This window comes from Natator depressus, chromosome 2 (assembly GCF_965152275.1).
Source record: "Natator depressus isolate rNatDep1 chromosome 2, rNatDep2.hap1, whole genome shotgun sequence".
NCBI lineage: Eukaryota > Metazoa > Chordata > Testudines > Cheloniidae > Natator > Natator depressus.
The window spans coordinates 47,883,562-47,900,742 of record NC_134235.1 but is presented as its reverse complement, the minus strand read 5'-3'; the positions used below and the strand labels follow the sequence as shown (position 1 = coordinate 47,900,742).

The window sequence follows — 17,181 nt, the reverse complement described above, 5'->3', positions numbered from 1 at the left end:
CTCAGCTTTAAACTTCTTTGCCTTATCTTCAGTCCCTAAATAACTCCACCTCTCCCTGCTTAACCAACCGTGAATCATTTATTACTCTGTCCCTTGCCCTCTTTGCTCTGCCCATAATGCCAGAGCCACCATTTCTCTCTTTTTTCTTAAGGCCTTTTTTCATGCCATCATCTACATGTGGAACAGCCTCACCACTGTAATCAAAGGTTCCTGAATAAGTGAAGAGATCAAACACTGTCAGATACTATGTTAAAAAGACAACAGTGATACCAGCCCCATTACATGGCAACTGGTAATGACTGCCTGTCAGATTTTACACCATGTTTTAGTAACAATGGAAACCTAGCTGTTCAGTTTTGGTTAGTGGAATCCAGTCAAGATGCATATATATCACAGAAATCCAAAACTGGGCTGTAGCTATTCTGAAAAAGAAACAGTTCAAGAAAAGCAGAGAAAGATAAGAGCATGAGCTAAGGAATTAAAATAAATGCACAGCATCTTGAATTTTATTTGTTATACTTTTTTTTCTTGGCAAAGTATAAATCTGAACAAGGCTACATATTTATGTATTTATAGGAAGGGTTAGTGAAAATATATCCTGGACATAAATATTTCATGCACAGTCACAATTGTTAGGTAACAGTACATTATGGTGACAAGAGTTCTAAGAAGTTCCTATACTTAATTACATCAGTGGACACTTTGATAAAGTGGATCTTATTTTATTTCTTTGGGAAATCTCAGCCTTGGACTAGTGGTCATTTCTAGAAAAGTAAGTTACAGGGCAAATGTTTGAAAGGAGGTGGTCAGCCTCTTACATGATATTGGACATTTCATTAATTCTTCCATGGAAACTTGACTCTCTCTTTTTAAGCAAGCTCAGTGTCTCCATTAGTGTTATTAAAGAGATTTCTGTTTTATTTATTTGAAGGGAAAAGAGGCTCCTTTTTCAAACTTTGATCCATCAATTCTTTTTCCTAAATCTTGGGATTATTGGACATACCATGGCTCCTTGACTGAACCTCCTTGTGATGAGTGTGTTACCTGGATTCTTTTGAGGGAACCTATTATTGTCAGCCCAGACCAGGTAAACTTCAGCTGGACATTAACCTCCCTATTGTCGTGGTTCTCTCACAGTTTCGGCTTATTTATTTATATGCCATATCCCAGCCCTACTCTTTCAATAAGAAAAACTCCCCTTGGAGTTAATGGGAAATTGCATGAGTAAAGACTGGGTTAAAATAGAGTAAAAACTGAACGTCAGGATTGGGCCCTTCTGTTAGTAACCTCCTCAGCTGACTTTAGTAGAAGCACCATTGGGACCCCTAAAAGAGCTGCACAGGACTCCAGGCTGCTAAAGGTATGTCTACACTGCAGCGGGGAGTGAGTCTCCCAGCCCTGATAGATAGACTTGTGCTAATAGGGCTCAGGCTAGCATGCTAGCAATAGCTGTGCAGATGCTGTGGCACTGGAGGAGCCTCAGGCTTGGACCCAGGGGTTAGGGTGGGTCTGAGGGTGGGTGGCTAGCTCAAGCCTCCGCCAGTGCCACACAGCTATGAGTCTACCTATCCAGGCTGGGAGGCACTGGATAGGTAGACATAGCTGCAGTGTAGACATACCCTATGAGCCTATCCACCCACCCCAGTTCCTTTCTGTCTCTCCACATTTGGAAAATTGTTGGTTCCAGCTCCTAAATTCCTAGACCATGTTGCTGGGAAGGGTCAGGTCAAAGGCCACAGAGCTTCACAAATCAGTGAGATTGTAACAGATTGGGGGAGAATAGGAGGGGTCACAAGGAAGCAGGAGGTGATCAGAGAGTGTTTGTGTGGGTTTTGTGGCTACCAATGTGGAGGGGACTGATTGTAATCAGGACTATTGTAGATTGAAACAGGAACAGTCTTTCTCATACATCAGCCAAAGAGGAGTGGCAGCTTTCCCTCTGCTTTCCTCTTTGTCTACTCTCCCCTTTACTTAAACTCCGGATTGTAGATGATGGAGCTGGATGTGGCTCACACATGTTATTTGCCATAGAGCCTTGCAAAACCGAAGCCTGCACTGTCCAAACACCAAGCAAATTAAATTTTAAGCCACTAACCTAGATACTTATGTGGTGTGATAAATCAGCAGAACATTTAGTGCATGTAGAAAAAGCTATAGTTATATTTGCTTAAACCATTTCAATTCCAAAGAGGTTTTTCAATTTATAACTTTCTGAAACTTTCATTTTTCAGGCAAAAAATGTCCCAGGTCTGGTGTCTGTTCAAGTTGATTTTTTTGGTTTTTCTTTTTTGTCTTTTGAAAGTTTGAGCAAAACGACTTCAGACATTTTTGAATGAAAAGAGAGTGAAACAGTACACTTTTCTTTATGGAGTGTAGTGATCGAGGCAAATAATAAATAGTCAACTATCTCATTCATTACACATTACATGTGCTCATCTAATTAAAAACTGTTTGTAATGCAACCTCAGTTTTGGCATTTCCAAATTTCTGAGGGATTCATTTTGCAGCCACAATGTTCTTTCAATATAGTCTTATTTAATATTCCAAAAGGTTCCTTCCTAAAATCCATAGGAATCACATTTTAACAGGTGAAATAATATTTTTTTAACAAATGGTACCTATAAAATAACTTGCCCCACATTCTAAGTGGCAGCATGTAACAAATAAATTAATGCAAATTTTGTAATCCTTTTAAATACATTTCTGGAAATGTTCATGGCCAAATTTGAATAAACAAAAGCAACAACTTCAGAGAACCTTCATTTCTCCAATCTGAAGGCCTCATGTTAAACGTAACAGTGTCATAGCAGAAATAAATATTTTTTGTAAATTTCCACACACCCCAGTATACTCATAAAGGTGCTTAAATGATTGAAATTGGATGAAAATGACCAATGACCTCTTTGGTGATCTCAGATGTAAAGGTTAGTTTTCTAATCTAGGATTCAGAGTAGCAGCCGTGTTAGTCTGTATCCACAAAAAGAAATGGAGGACTTGTGGCATCTTAGAGACTAACAAACTTATTTGAGCATAAGCTTTCGTGAGCTACAGCTTACTTCATCGGATGCATTTAGTGGAAAATATAGTGGGGAGATTTATATACACAGAGAACATGAGTATAACATGTGTATAATGTTCTCTGTGTATATAAATCTCCCCACTGTATTTTCCACTAAATGCATCCTATGAAGTGAGCTGTAGCTCACGAAAGCTTATGCTCAAATAAATTTGTTAGTCTCTAAGGTGCCACAAGTCCTCCTTTTTCTTTTTAATGTAGGATTGTTCCTGTGCTCAGCAGTCCACAATGAACGAGTCCCGAAGTTCAAGAGTCAATGGGAACATGAAAATTCTTTGAGTCAGACAGTGAGTGAGTGACATGTTACACATGCACGTAATAGATACATGTAGACATATGTTCTTATCCTAGAATCTCAAGGTGTTTTATGACTACAGTACACATAAGCCAATGCAGGCATCTCTGACACTCCATATGGATCCTAGCAGGCATCAGTGTATCACACAGCACTTTATTTCCAAATTATTATGTCCTGATACATTTGTGGCTGCTTAGTTTAAAAAAAAACTGAATGAGTGGAGTACAGTGAAATCACCAGAACTCAGATCTGACTTGAACCTTAAGAGGAAAGCTAACACAAGGACCTATATGACTGCGTTTTACATAGCTCATTCAAATACAGAGCCAGTCTGGAGGTCACTTCCTTATTTTTTCCTTGTTTGTACCAAAATATAAAGGTATTAGATATTTGGAAGCTTCTCCTTGTATGCAAAATGCAAATTGGCTCTGGTCAGTTTTCCTGGCACAACAACAGATCTGGTTAGAGCCTTATTACTGACTCAGCTGTTTACATCACAGGGGATCATGTACGGGTTTGTATGAAACTCCAATGTAGGTATAGCTATTAGTGAACAGCTCTGTGTTGCATCAACAATAAAAATGTCAGCTTCCTCTCCTCCCCTACTTTAATGGGTTGATCTTAGTGTGAAATTCTTTTAGAATGCAACAGCTATGTGCCGAATCATTGATCCAACTTCATCTGATGTGTTTCTGATCTATATTCAGACTGCTCTTCTTTCTAAATACGGCTAGTAACAAGTTTGGGTAATTAATTGTTCTCCAGGCAGCCATCAGGACCTGTGTGTAATCTGCAGGGAAGCACCTAGATCTGCTCATCAGAAGATATTGATCATTTCTACAAAGCGGATAATTAGTACCTGTAGATGGTGCTTTGTCATTCTGCTTTACAGACAGAATTATTATTAGTAATATTTTTATTGCAATAATGCCAAAGAGCCACAGGCAAGGACAAGGGCCCCACTGTGCTTGGCACTGTATAAACACAGAACAAATCAACAGTTCCTGCCCCAAAGAGTTGCAGTCTAAGGCCATGTCTACACTGCGGGCACTATAGCAGCACAACTATGGCCCAGTACTGATGCCGGCAATAACCCCAAAGTGGAAACACAGCCTAAAGTGATGGGAGGGTTTTTTTCTATCACTGTAGGAACTCCACCTCCCCAAGCAGCAGTAGCTAGGTCAATGCATTGCGTTGACACCTGGCATTAAGTCAGCACCCCTGAGCACTGTAGCTATGTCTACCTACATTTTAAATATAGACCAGGTTTAAGTAATCTTCACCTGAGAGAGGTTCACAGGCTCAGGCCTTAAAGATCTCTAATCCTCGAAGTGTGCTAACATTGCAGGCTTGCTGGCAATAATTGTTTTAAGTGCTAATCCCTTTGCCACAGAGACCAAGATGGTGTTTCTGTATGGCTGAGATACTGAGGGCAAATTTTCCAGTGTGCAATATGAGCACCTGGAAAGATGTGCTCATCCCATATGTGTTAAGCCATGCAAACAGGTAGATATGTACATCGTTACCCAATCCACATGCTATTACTATTTTATTTTTATAACATCCTTGGCATGCCTGGCACTTTTCAGCAAATGTATATACTAACCCTCCTAGGTGCAACCCAGTGTGGGGGTATGGGTCCAGCAGGAGTGGGTTGCATGGAAATAGGTATCGCTGGGTGCAAAAACAGGGAAGAACATTATCAAGTCTTGAGAAGTACCTGGAAAATGTTGCTTGTGGCATCACACAAAGAGAAGATAACCCTGGATTTTTAATGTTTTCACCAAAAAAGAAACAAACTGAAGGCCCAGCTTCTAATCCATCTAAAGCATTGCAGGGGGCAGCATCTTGCTATCTTAATATTGCTGACACTAGTATTGAGTCTTCCTACTGTTCCACAGCAGAATATAGTCTTGTGCCTCAGCTCACTACTGAAGCAAAGGATTTGTTGGAAAATCCAGCCCTAAGGCCTTCTCACAAAGGACCAAATGCTGACTCCTCCCCCACAGCCCCGGAGGACTCTATTCCTATGACCAAATGGTGCAGTTCTTGTGCTGAAAGGGAGGGGATAGGATTTGGGGCCCCTGCATAGGTGGTGCACACCCCTTGCATGTCACAGAACTCTGCAAACCAGTGCTCCCTGCACCCCATCACATTGAGCCTGGGGGCAAGACTGAGCTGGAGAAAGCAGGGGTGGAACCAGTGGATCTCTGACTATGTGGATCTATCTACTGTAAATATTTATGTAGTGCCACTGTAGTATCTAGGCAATGGGTCCCCTGGCTATTCTAATCCTCCGAGAGTAGCATGCTGGCCATGAGAGTTACTGCAGCCAATGCAGCTCTATGGCCTTCGGGGAAAAATTTCTTCAAACTGGCAGTTCCAGTTTATAGCCCAGTCACTCTGATGATGTTCTGGTTAAAGCACTGGGCTCAAAGGTCAGAATTCTCAAGTCTGATTTCAAACTGAGCTTTTCATTTTGGTGCAATTACTCACTGTGTATTTTCCTTTTATACTGCACTGGCCAGATTTCTCATGGAACGGAAAACACATGCCTCTATTCTCCAAAATAGGATTCTTCTTCGAGTGATTGCTCATGTCAATTCCAAGTAGGTGTGTGCATGCCACGTGCACGATTGTTGGAAGGTTTTCCCCCTAGCGGTTCTCTGGAATGGTGCCTTAATGGTGGTGTATGTAGGTCCCTGCCGACCCGCTGCCTCTTCGGTTCCTTCTTACCGCCAGCGACGGTCATTGGAGCAGCTTCTCTCTCTCTCTTGTGTTTAGCATGTGATCCCCTGGTGGACTATTCTCCATTGTTTTCCGTAAATAGTTCAAAAAATAATTTGTAGTTAGTATTAGTAGTTAGTTATCAGTTGGGGGTCCCCCCATCTTGATTCCCCCCTGAGGAGTGGGGCATCCATTGGTCTCAGGGTTTCAAGCTGTGCAGGTCCTGCCTGAAGCCTGTGCTTAAGGGAGACCCACACGACTCCTGCCTGAAGTGCCCTGGAGAGGCACTCCAGTCAGACAAGTGTAAAATCTGCAGCAGTTTCAAGCCCAGAACAAAAAAGGAACGGAACTTTTGGCTAAAACTCCTCCCGATAGAGTCAGTCCTTCACCCCCAGCCGACCCAGGTGGAGTCCGACCCCAAGCCCAATGCTTCGGTGCGCAGCACGCCAGCCTTGGTGCAGGAAGCTTCGGTGCTGAGAAAAGACTTGGCTAAGGACTCTCAGCACTGCCATTCCCCGGTGCTGAAGATCGCCCCTAGTGCAAGCACCAAACACCTCCCATTCGCCAGTGCCTCACAAGAAAAAGAGAGCAGATAGGGGGTGCTCCCCCACTAAAGTAGTGGAGTGGGCAGGCACCAATGGGGAGCATTCCACGTCGGGACACCTGGCCTCGGCCCCACCTATACCGGCACTGTTGACTCCGGCCTCTCTGGGAAGTCCATCAAGTCTGGTCTTGGTGGACTCCCCAGTGCAGGAGGATGACGTAGACCTCCCATCCACGCTGCACACATTTGAAGCCGCCAGGGACCTGATCGTGATGACAGCGCAGTCCCCCCCATCCAGCACCAGCTCACACACCAGTGCCAGTTCTACAAAGAGGCACTGTGGCCTCCCGGGGCAAGCTTATGATGATGCAGTGCCAATCACCATCACCATGGCACCATTCCCTGGCACCGTCTCAGTCCACTCTGCCCTGGTCACTGGGATCAGACTACTCTTTGGAGTCAGAGGTGGACTCCTATGCCTCTAGGTGAAGCCAGTACTGTTCCCACCACCGCTCGAGGCACAATGAAGGGCAACCCTTGCTCATGATGTCCTGGCCTCCACAGTGGCAGGGGCTGGCCCAGTGACCCTTTTGGACACCTTGGGCCCACTGCCAAGTCCAGGACATGGGCTTCAGATCCCTGTCAGTGGCTTCAGAGGTGCAGATCCCTCCCTCTGCCACCTCAGTGTCCCGGGAGCCTCCTCATGAACAAGAAACAGACGCCCAGGTCGGTGCCAACACCAGTGCAGGGCCCAGCACCAGCACTGGTACCAAGACTGGTGTGGTACCAGGAACCAGCACTGTCCCCAGCACCACCGAAGGGGTCACCATGCAGGGGGATTCCTGCAAGCCAGAGGGTCAAGAAGACCCAGTGTCCCTGTGGTCATCATCCTCATCCTTCCTGAATGAGGCTGTGGGTGGGTACCTCCACCACACTGCCTGCCATGGACACGAGGAAGCATCAGGACGGGCTCAGGAGGGTGACCCAGAACCTGAATATGCAGGCGGAGGACGTCTCGGAGGAGACTGATCCCATTATGGATATTCTGGCTCCTGAAGAGCCTTCGTGGGTAGCTCTGCCCCTCATTAAGACATCCAAAAGGTGTTGTGGCATACACCTGTCTCTATTCCCCACACAGCTAAAGGGGTAGAATGCAAATACTTTGTGCCATCTAAAGGGTATGAACACCTATATACTCACCCATAGCTGAACAGTTTGGTGGTGGAGGCAGCCAACCACAAGGAATGGCAGGGACAGCCAGGGCCCACCCCCAAGTCCAAGGAAGCAAAAAAGCTGGATCTCTTTGGTCGGAAGGTATTCTCCACCAAGAGGGCTCCAGCTTCGCATATCAAACCAGCCGGCGGTTCTCAGCCATTATTGCTACAATTCCTGGAACACCTTCTCCAAGTTCCAGGAATTGCTTCCAGAGGACTCCCGCTCTGTGTTTGGGGCAGTCCTGGAGGAGGGCAAGGTGGTCTCAGGAACCTCCCTACAGGTTGCCTTGGACTCAGCAGATTTGGCCACTCACAAGATGGCTACTGCTATAGCTGTGAGATGCAGCTCATGGCTTCAGGTCTTGGGGCTCCTGCATGGGGTCCAGAATAGTATCCAGGACCTACCCTTTGTCTCTTCGGGACTCTTTTCAGAGCAGACAGACTCAAGGCTCCATAGCCTTAAAGACTCGCGGGCAACCCTTAAATCCCTGGAGATTCACATGCTGGCCCCACAAAGGAAGCTGTTCAAACCTCAGCCCATTTCACGCTTCTACTCTGCTCCTCCCAGGCAGGACTATAATAGGAAGTGGGGCAGGAGTAACAGGAGGCGCCCATCTCAGTACTCCTCAGGTCACGGCCAGGGGGCAGCAAAACAGCGCTCAGCTTCAAAACCGAACTTTTGAAGGTACGCCCGAAGACGGAGCACCAGTTCAAACCCCGGATCCTTCCCCTCCTTTTGCAAATCATCTATCCAATTTCTACCATGCCTGGTCTCAAATAATCGCAGACTGATGGGTCTTGAGCACCGTAGAATTGGGATGTTCTCTCCAGTTCTGTTCCCTCCTGTCTTCCGACCCACCATACCTGTTCCTCTTCAGGGACCCTTCTCATGAGCAACTTCTGGTGCAGGAGGTGCAAGTGCTCCTGCAACTCAGGGCAGTAGAGGAGGTTCCTCTGGAGTTCAGGGGTAGGGGGCTCTACTCCTGTTATTTCCTAATCCCCAAGGCCAAGGGTGGGCTAAGGCCTATTTTAGACCTGTGAAACCTCAACAGATTCATGAAGAAGTTGAAATTCCGCATGGTCTCCCTGGCTTCCATCATTCCCTCTCTGCATCCAGGGGACTGGTACGTTGCCCTTGACTTGAAGGATGTGTACTTCCACGTGTCCATAATCTTGTCCCACAGACGGTTCCTACGATTCCTGGTCAACAGTACCCACTATCAGTTCATGGTCCTTCCCTTTGGCCTCTCGGTAGCCCGTCGGGTGTTCACCAAGTGCATGGCAGTTGTGGCAGCCTTCCTACAGAAGCAGCAGGTGCAGGGGTATTCCCATATCTGGATGGCTGGCTAATCAAGGGGCGCTCTCTGACCCAAGTGGAGGACCACGTGAGCCTGCTGCACACAACATTTCTCCAGCGTGGCCTCATCCTGAACATGGCGAAGTCAACCATAATTCCCACTCCAAGAAGGCACCAATGAATTTTATCCTTTGACTCCACTCAGGCCAGGGCCTTTCTTCCAGAATCTCGTTTCCTTGCCATGAGCGCCATCATAGAGGATCTCAAAAGGTTCCCTATGACGACCGCGAGAAATTGCCTAAAACTGCTAGGGCACATGATGGCTCTGTCCCCTTCAGGCGTGGCTAGCCCGAGTGTACAGGCCAAACCAAGACCACCTAGACAGACTGGTCACGATCACTCCTCAGGTCCTTGAGGCCCTCCGGTGGTGGCTCAATCCACAAACAGTCTGTGTGGGAATACCTTTTTCCAACCCTCAGCCCTCGCTATCACTAGTCACAGATGCATTGGCAATGGGATAGGAAGCGCACCTAGGTGGACTCAGGACTCAAGGTCTACAGTCTCAGGCAGAAATTTCACTGCACATCAACGTGAGGGAGCTGCGTGCGGTGCGCCTCACTTGCCAGACATTTCAAACCCATCTCCGGGGCAGATGTACTGACAGACAATACTGACAGACAATACCACCGTGATGTTCTATATAAACAAACAGGGTAGTGGAAGAAGCCTTCAGGCTGTGGGACTTCTTCATTGCCCATTTGATATATTTGGAGGCATTGTATCTTTCAGGCTCACAAAACAAACTGGCCAATCACCTCAACAGGTCTTTTCACAGCCACGAGTGGTCTCTCCTCCCGGACATGGCGATCAACATCTTCCAAAGGTTGGGATCTCCCCAGATAGACCTGTTAGTGACACAAAGCAACAGGAAGAGTCAGCAGTTGTGCTCTTTCCTGAATCATGGCCTGGGCTTGCTCACAGATGGGCTCCTCTCATGGAAGGGGAGCCTGCTGTATGCATTCTTGCCTTTTCTGCTGGCACATAAGGTCCTCCTCAAGGTTCAATGGGAGAAAGCATCCTTGATCCTCATAGTACCACCGTGGCCCCATCAGCACTGGTTCACCATGCTGTTAGACCTATTGGTGGACATGCCTATAGCCATGACCACGGTTCTGGACTTGATCACACAGGACCACGGCCACCTTCAGCATCCCAACCTGGAGTCTCTCCACCTCACAGCATGGAAACTCCATGGCTGAACTCGTTAGAGCTCATGTGTTTGGTCCCGTTTAGGGAGGTCCTCCTTGGCAGTAGGAAACCCTCCACTCGTGCCACTTATCTGGCTAAGTGGAAGAGATTTTCTGTTTGGTCCCTACAAAAGGGCACTCCTCCATTACAGTCATTGGTTCCCTTCATCCTAGACTATCGACTTCACCTGCAACAGCAAGGTCTGGCAGTGTCTTCAATCAAGGTGCACCTGGCCACTATTTCATTTTTCCATCCGGGCTCAGCTGGGTGGTCAGTATTTGCTAACGCTATGGTTGGCCGCTTCCTCAAGGGCCTAGACAGGCTGTACCGTCAGGTACGGCAGCCGATTCCCCCATGGGATCTTAACCTGCTGCTCTCAAGGCTGATGGGCCCGCCCTTCAAGCCCATAGCAATGTGCTCTCTACTTTACCTTTCTTGGAAGGTGGCATTTCTAGTGGCTATAACATCGTCCAGGAGGGTGTCTGAGCGCAAGACCCTGACGTCCAAGCCCCCTTACACTGTGTTTTATAAGGATAAGGTACAGTTGTGGCTGCACCCAGCGTTCCTCCAGAAGGTGGTTTCGCAATTTCACACAAATCAGGACATCTTTCTTCCAGTGTTCAGCCCTAAGCTGCATGCTAATGGCAGGGAACGCATGCTCCATTCCCTGGATGTCAGACGGGCATTAGCTTTTTAGGTTGAGCGGACAAAGCCATTTAGAAAGTCGACACAGCTCTTTGTCGCCATTGCTGAGTGAATGAAAGGTCTTCCAGTTTCCCAAAGGATCTCTTCATGGATTACAACCTATATTAAGGTGTGCTACCACCTATGAAAGATACCAGCCCCAGCGTTAACAGCATACTCCACAAGAGCACAAGCTTCATCTGCAGCATTCCTGGTGCAGGTCCCTATTCAGGACATCTGCAGGGCGGTGACGTGGTTGTCTATTCACACTTTTACATTGCACTACGCCATTACACCTCAGGCTAGAGACGATGCCACGTTTGGCAGAGTGGTCCTGCAGTCTGCAAATCTGTGAACTCCGACCCCTCCTCCAGGGGACTGCTTGGGAGTCACCTACTTGGAATCAACATGAGCAATCACTCGAAGAAGAAAAAACGGTTACCCAGCTTTCCTATCTGTTGTTCTTTGAGACATGTTGCTCATGTCCATTCCAAGACCGACCCGCCTTCCCTTCTGTCAGAATATCCAGCAAGAAGGAACTGAAGAGGCATCAGCTCATCAGGGACCTATATACATGGCCATGAAAGTGCCATTCTGGGAGCTCCACAGCTGATCCGATGGGTACCACTAGAGGAAAAAACCTTCCAACGACTGTGCATGTGGCACGCACACACCTACTTGGAATGGACATGAGCAACACATCTTGAAGAACAACAGTTAGGAAAGGTAAGTAATCGGTTTTTACATTCCTTTACTAGAAGTTCTAGCAACAAAACCTTGCTAAACCACTCTTACTTCCTCTCCAGCCACATAAGCTGTTCTTACATTCTGATTGATCCTGGGGCTGGAAAAAAAGCCTTATGTTGTGAGGCTTAAGGAGCTGAAATTATTCAGCTTATTGAAGCTGTAAACATGGTGGACCAGTGATCTGAGATGGTACAGGGAGTCCTTTTTCTAGATGTCTGGCTGGTGTGCCTAGCTCACATGCCCAGGGTCATACTGAACACACATTTGTGGCTGGGAAAGAATTTCCCCCCAGATCAGATTGGCAGGGACTTTGGGGAATGGGGGGAAGAGTTTGTCTTCTTTTGAAGCACAGAATATGATTTTCCTGAAGGGATCATCTGTGCCTATCTCGCCTAATCAACGCCCAGCCATTGCACAGCACTGGTGACATCTTGATCTCTCCTGTTGTCTGCTGGTGGCACACAGTTTAGTCTCTAGAAGACTGAAATGCTTTAGTCTAATTAGAGTCTTTGGGTTTTTATAGTGGGAACTGGGTACAATTTAATGGCCTGTGTGTACAGGAGGTGAGACAAGATGATCTAGTGCTCTTCTGGCTTTAAACTCTATGAAACTGTGAATGCAATATACAGCGAGCCTTCAAGTTCATGATGGATTTGTTATTGTGTTTCAGATTCATAATACAGTTGATGCACTTTTCATTGCCCTTTGAAGATATAAGCTAACTATTCTGAAGACAAGGTGTCATCATGACTCATGTCACCCTATATACTCTTTCCCTTGCCTCCTTGATCATGGAAAGTAATGTCACAACAAAGAAATGTTATTGAAGTTCCACAGTGCAAGAGGCAGGCAAAGGCTGCTACCACTTGCACATGACAGAGCTCCCTAAGTTGAGGGTTTGTGGGGACAGGTCATGAGTAGGCCAGAGAAGAAGCCAGGCAGAGATGGAGAATCCACTGTTACACAGGTCTACTATGTAAGGATCCCCAAAGTCTATTCCAGCCATTAGGCTGCAGTAGACTCCATGCAGTGGCTCCTGTGACTTTGCAGGAAGATTCCTCTCCAACCCCCAATGCTTGACCCAGCCACAGTGGTTGGTCTAGACATTAGGCCCTGGATTTGCCCCAAGTGAATTCCATATTGACATTGTTATTTTGCTTCTTTGCAGATGGCAAAGCTCCGTAGCCTTTCCATCAATGCTGAGACGGAACCTGATCACCCCCTGGTGGATAACTGGCGCCCTCCTCAGCCTCGGCATTTCAGGATGGTGAGAGCCTCGTTCCAATAAAATCTATGCTGAAACTGGGTGTCTTTGCATGAGGCAATGCCTCCCAAAGCCTAGTTAGCTTTGTGCCCTCTACTGCTCTTCCTCTGGATGCAGCGCTGCATTTCACAGTCCAAAACTCTGCATAATGAAATGTGATGGGTCCCCAACTCTAATTTTGAGATGTCAAAAATTACTCGAGGCAAATTCGAATCTTAACATGAAAATGTGGAATCTGTGTTTGGATCTCAATAACAACCGTGTTGGCTTTAATAGTAGCATTTATATGGCTATTTCTAAGGAAGAAAAATGGAATAGTTACTAATGGCTAGAAAAGGCATTTCTCCATTAACCTTATGGTCTTCAGCGCTTGCCTTTTTCCAGACCAAAGAGGTTTCCAATTAACAGAAACAGAGTCATTTGAATTTAAAACGGGCGACATGTGTCAGATTCTGCTGTCAATTGTACTAGCATAATCCAGTAGGGAATACCAGGTGTAACTGAGGGCAGAGTTTTCTCCTTTGTATTCATATAGAAATATGGAGAGTACAAAGACTCATTAAATTTCCATTGATAATTAAGCAAGTTAAGATTTTAATGAACTGAGAGATTAATATTGTACAATTTTATGTTGAAAACTGAAATCAAGTTGTCAAATTCAGATTATTAAATGGGGGGGAGGAGAGAGTTCCTACTTTAATTATTGTAACAACGGACTTATTCTTGTTAGAATGTCAACATTCATTTTAACGTTAAAGCAACTGAAATGAAATGAATTTCAAGAAATCCCAGGATTTTCTTTAATTTCCTGCATTTGTAGGTCTTATCAGTGGATGAAAGTGAATAGATTCTGTAGAAAACCCTTTAGCATCCTAAGAGTTACTTAGTCCCCATTTTTTCTACTGTACCATTGTCCTTATATATCTGAAGGCCAAATTCTGCCCTCGTATACCTATGCAATTGAGCCTGATGTCGGTGAGATTTGCGTGCAGGTATCTCTGTTGGACTTGTGGTAGCAAAAGCAATAAAAGAGTATTGTATGACTGCACTTGAAGTAATAGCATTTCTGCATTACGCGAACCAACACTAATGAAAGCTCTTTTGTAAGAAATGGTGTTTGGGGTTTTATTTCTAATTTTGGGTGACAGGAAAACGCAACAGACAGAAATACTTGTCAATGTCCTCCTAATACATCTCTGTATACATTAGGGATGGATAAGATTGTAGTACCTAACCCTGGCTGTTTGTACTGAAAGGTACTGGCATGTTTTTTGTGTGTGTGTGACTCCAAGGAAATAGCATCTCTAAAATGAAAAGGAGTACTTGTGGCACCTTAGAGACTAACCAATTTATTTGAGCATAAGCTTTCGTGAGCTACAACTCACTTCATCGGATGCATACTGTGGAAAGTACAGAAGACATTTTTATACACACAAACCATGAAAAAATGGGTGATTATCACTACAAAAGGTTTTCTCTCCCCACACCCCACTCTCCTGCTGGTAATAGCTTATGTAAAGTGATCACTCTCCTTACAATGTGTATGATAATCAAGGTGGGCCATTACCAGCACAAATCCAGGTTTTCTCCCCCCACAACACCCCCCGCCCCCCAAAACACTCTCCTGTTGGTAATAGCTTATCTAAAGTGATAACTCTCCTTACAATGTGTATGATGATCAAGGTGGGCCATTTCCAGCACAAATCCAGGGTTTAACAAGAACATCTGGGGGGGGGGGAGGAAAAAACAAGGGGAAATAGGTTACCTTGCATAATGACTTAGCCACTCCCAGTCTCTATTCAAGCCTAAGTTAATTCTATCCAATTTGCAAATGAATTCCAATTCAGCAGTCTCTCGCTGGAGTCTGGTTTTGAAGTTTTTCTGTTGTAATATCGCAACTTTCATGTCTGTAAGCGCGTGACCAGAAAGATTGAAGTGTTCTCCGACTGGTTTATGAATGTTATAATTCTTGACATCTGATTTGTGTCCATTTATTCTTTTACGTAGAGACTGTCCAGTTTGACTAATGTACATGGCAGAGGGGCATTGCTGGCACATGATGGCATATATCACATTGGTAGATGTGCGGGTGAACAAGCCTCTGATAGTGTGGCTGATGTTATTAGGCCCTGTGATGGTGTCCCCTGAATAGATATGTGGGCACAGTTGGCAACGGGCTTTGTTGCAAGGATAGGTTCCTGGGTTAGTGGTTCTGTTGTGTGGTATGTGGTTGCTGGTGAGTATTCGCTTCAGGTTGGGGGGCTGTCTGTAGGCAAGGACTGGCCTGTCTCCCAAGATTTGTGAGAGTGTTGGGTCATCCTTCAGGATAGGTTGTAGATCCTTGATAATGCGTTGGAGGGGTTTTAGTTGGGGGCTGAAGGTGACGGCTAGTAGCGTTCTGTTATTTTCTTTGTTAGGCCTGTCCTGTAGTAGGTGACTTTTGGGAACTCTTCTGGCTCTATCAATTAGATAAGCTATTACCAACAGGAGAGTGTTTTTTTTGGGGGGGGGAGTGTTGGGGGGGGAGAAAACCTGGATTTGTGCTGGTAATGGCCCAACTTGATTATCATACACATTGTAAGGAGAGTGATCACTTTACATAAGCTATTACCAGCAGGAGAGTGGGGTGGGGGGAGAGAAAACCTTTTGTAGTGATAATCACCCATTTTTTCATGGTTTGTGAGTATAAAAACATCTTCTGTACTTTCCACAGTATGCATCCGATGAAGTGAGCTGTAGCTCACGAAAGCTTATGCTCAAATAAATTGGTTAGTCTCTAAGGTGCCACAAGTACTCCTTTTCTTTTTGCAAATACAGACTAACACGGCTGTTACTCTGAAACCTGTCATCTCTAAAATATGGTACTTCATCACAGCAACTGCTAATTGGCACTTTCCCCCACTCTGATGTCACTTGTGTGTCTCTGCTTCAAGAAAATCCTCATTCCTAATAGCATTTACTTCTTGTTTGATCATATACCATCCTTGATCCTACCAAAACCCAAATATTCAGAAGTATTCTGCTTGAACTTTTCTGAACTGATCTGGCTCATGTCTAATGATGACATTTCACTCTAAATTGCACATGAACTCTAGTTTCCTACAATGAAACGCATGATCGAACTAGATGAGCTGTTGGGTCACTCTGAATTTAACTTTTTAACCTCTGCTTCACTTCCACACGTCACAGCCCACAAGCCTGACTGTTTAAGAATGGCATTAGTAGCTTCTTTTCCCTGAAGACATAGAATAGATATTCAGTCAGTCACAACGAGTCCTGTTGAGGTCTAAAAAATATCAGGTAATAAATTATAAGGAGGCAAAAGTAAAGTCACGTAACTGATTCCTGTAAGCCTGGAGAAAAGCCATCTGGGCCAGTTCCAAGTAATTCCCCAATAGGAGCCAATGGGTCTGGAACTTCCCTCTTCAGTGCTAATGCAAAATTCATTTTTCTGTTCTTACACACACATCTGGAGAGGTAATAGATTAATGCAGGATATTTTGTCACATTATTAGCCCAGAATACATCTGTGTATGTGAACGATTCAATATAAAAGCAAGCATTTAACAATGTTGGGTGGAACACAAGAAAGTATTTTAAGAATAACATGAGTCTGTTCTTACTTCATTCATGATATTGGGGGGAAAAAAGCCCAGTTCTTTAACTCTGAATTTCCTAGTAGCTTGTACGACAACCTTAATAGTATATTTTAAATGTATTATTAAATTTGATACATATCATTCTTTTCTTTCAGGAAGTAATGCTTACGAAGATTATGAAATGTGTACTATGCATACAGAGTATGCATGTTTCCAAGTTTAATGTCCCAGGACCAGATCACTTCTTTCCTTATTAAAGTCAGTAAAAGAGGGAATCTTCCTTGTTATTTACCATGAGGTTGAGTGCAGTGTCTGTTCCTCCCATCCTCCCCTCAATTGCAAGATGATGGCAGAACAGAGATAAGACCTCCAATACCGTTGTAGTCATGGATCTGGTCCCAAACATTAATCATTTGCCATCACAAATCAAGTCTCTCTGTGCGTTTTGTGGTACTGCCAACTCAAAAACTATGAGTCAGACCC

General features: G+C 45.0%; 1 protein-coding gene across 3 annotated transcripts in view; it reads left to right on the top strand.

Moving 5' to 3' along the window:
* The window catches only part of LOC141981337 (carbonic anhydrase 3-like), a 34,822-nt gene extending 17,834 nt beyond the window's left edge, over nt 1-16,988 (top strand). Inside the window, exons 6-8 of one of the 3 annotated variants that reach the window (XM_074943015.1) lie at nt 932-1,087; nt 13,004-13,102; nt 16,854-16,988. In XM_074943015.1, coding sequence (XP_074799116.1) covers nt 932-1,087; nt 13,004-13,102; nt 16,854-16,955 — 357 coding nt within the window. In that variant the 3' untranslated portion in view covers nt 16,956-16,988. Of the gene's footprint in view, nt 1-931; nt 1,088-13,003; nt 13,124-16,853 lie in introns of those variants that run through there. The other 2 variants (XM_074943017.1, XM_074943016.1) reach the window with 2 other exon arrangements.
* Nucleotides 16,989-17,181: the final 193 nt, after the last annotated feature.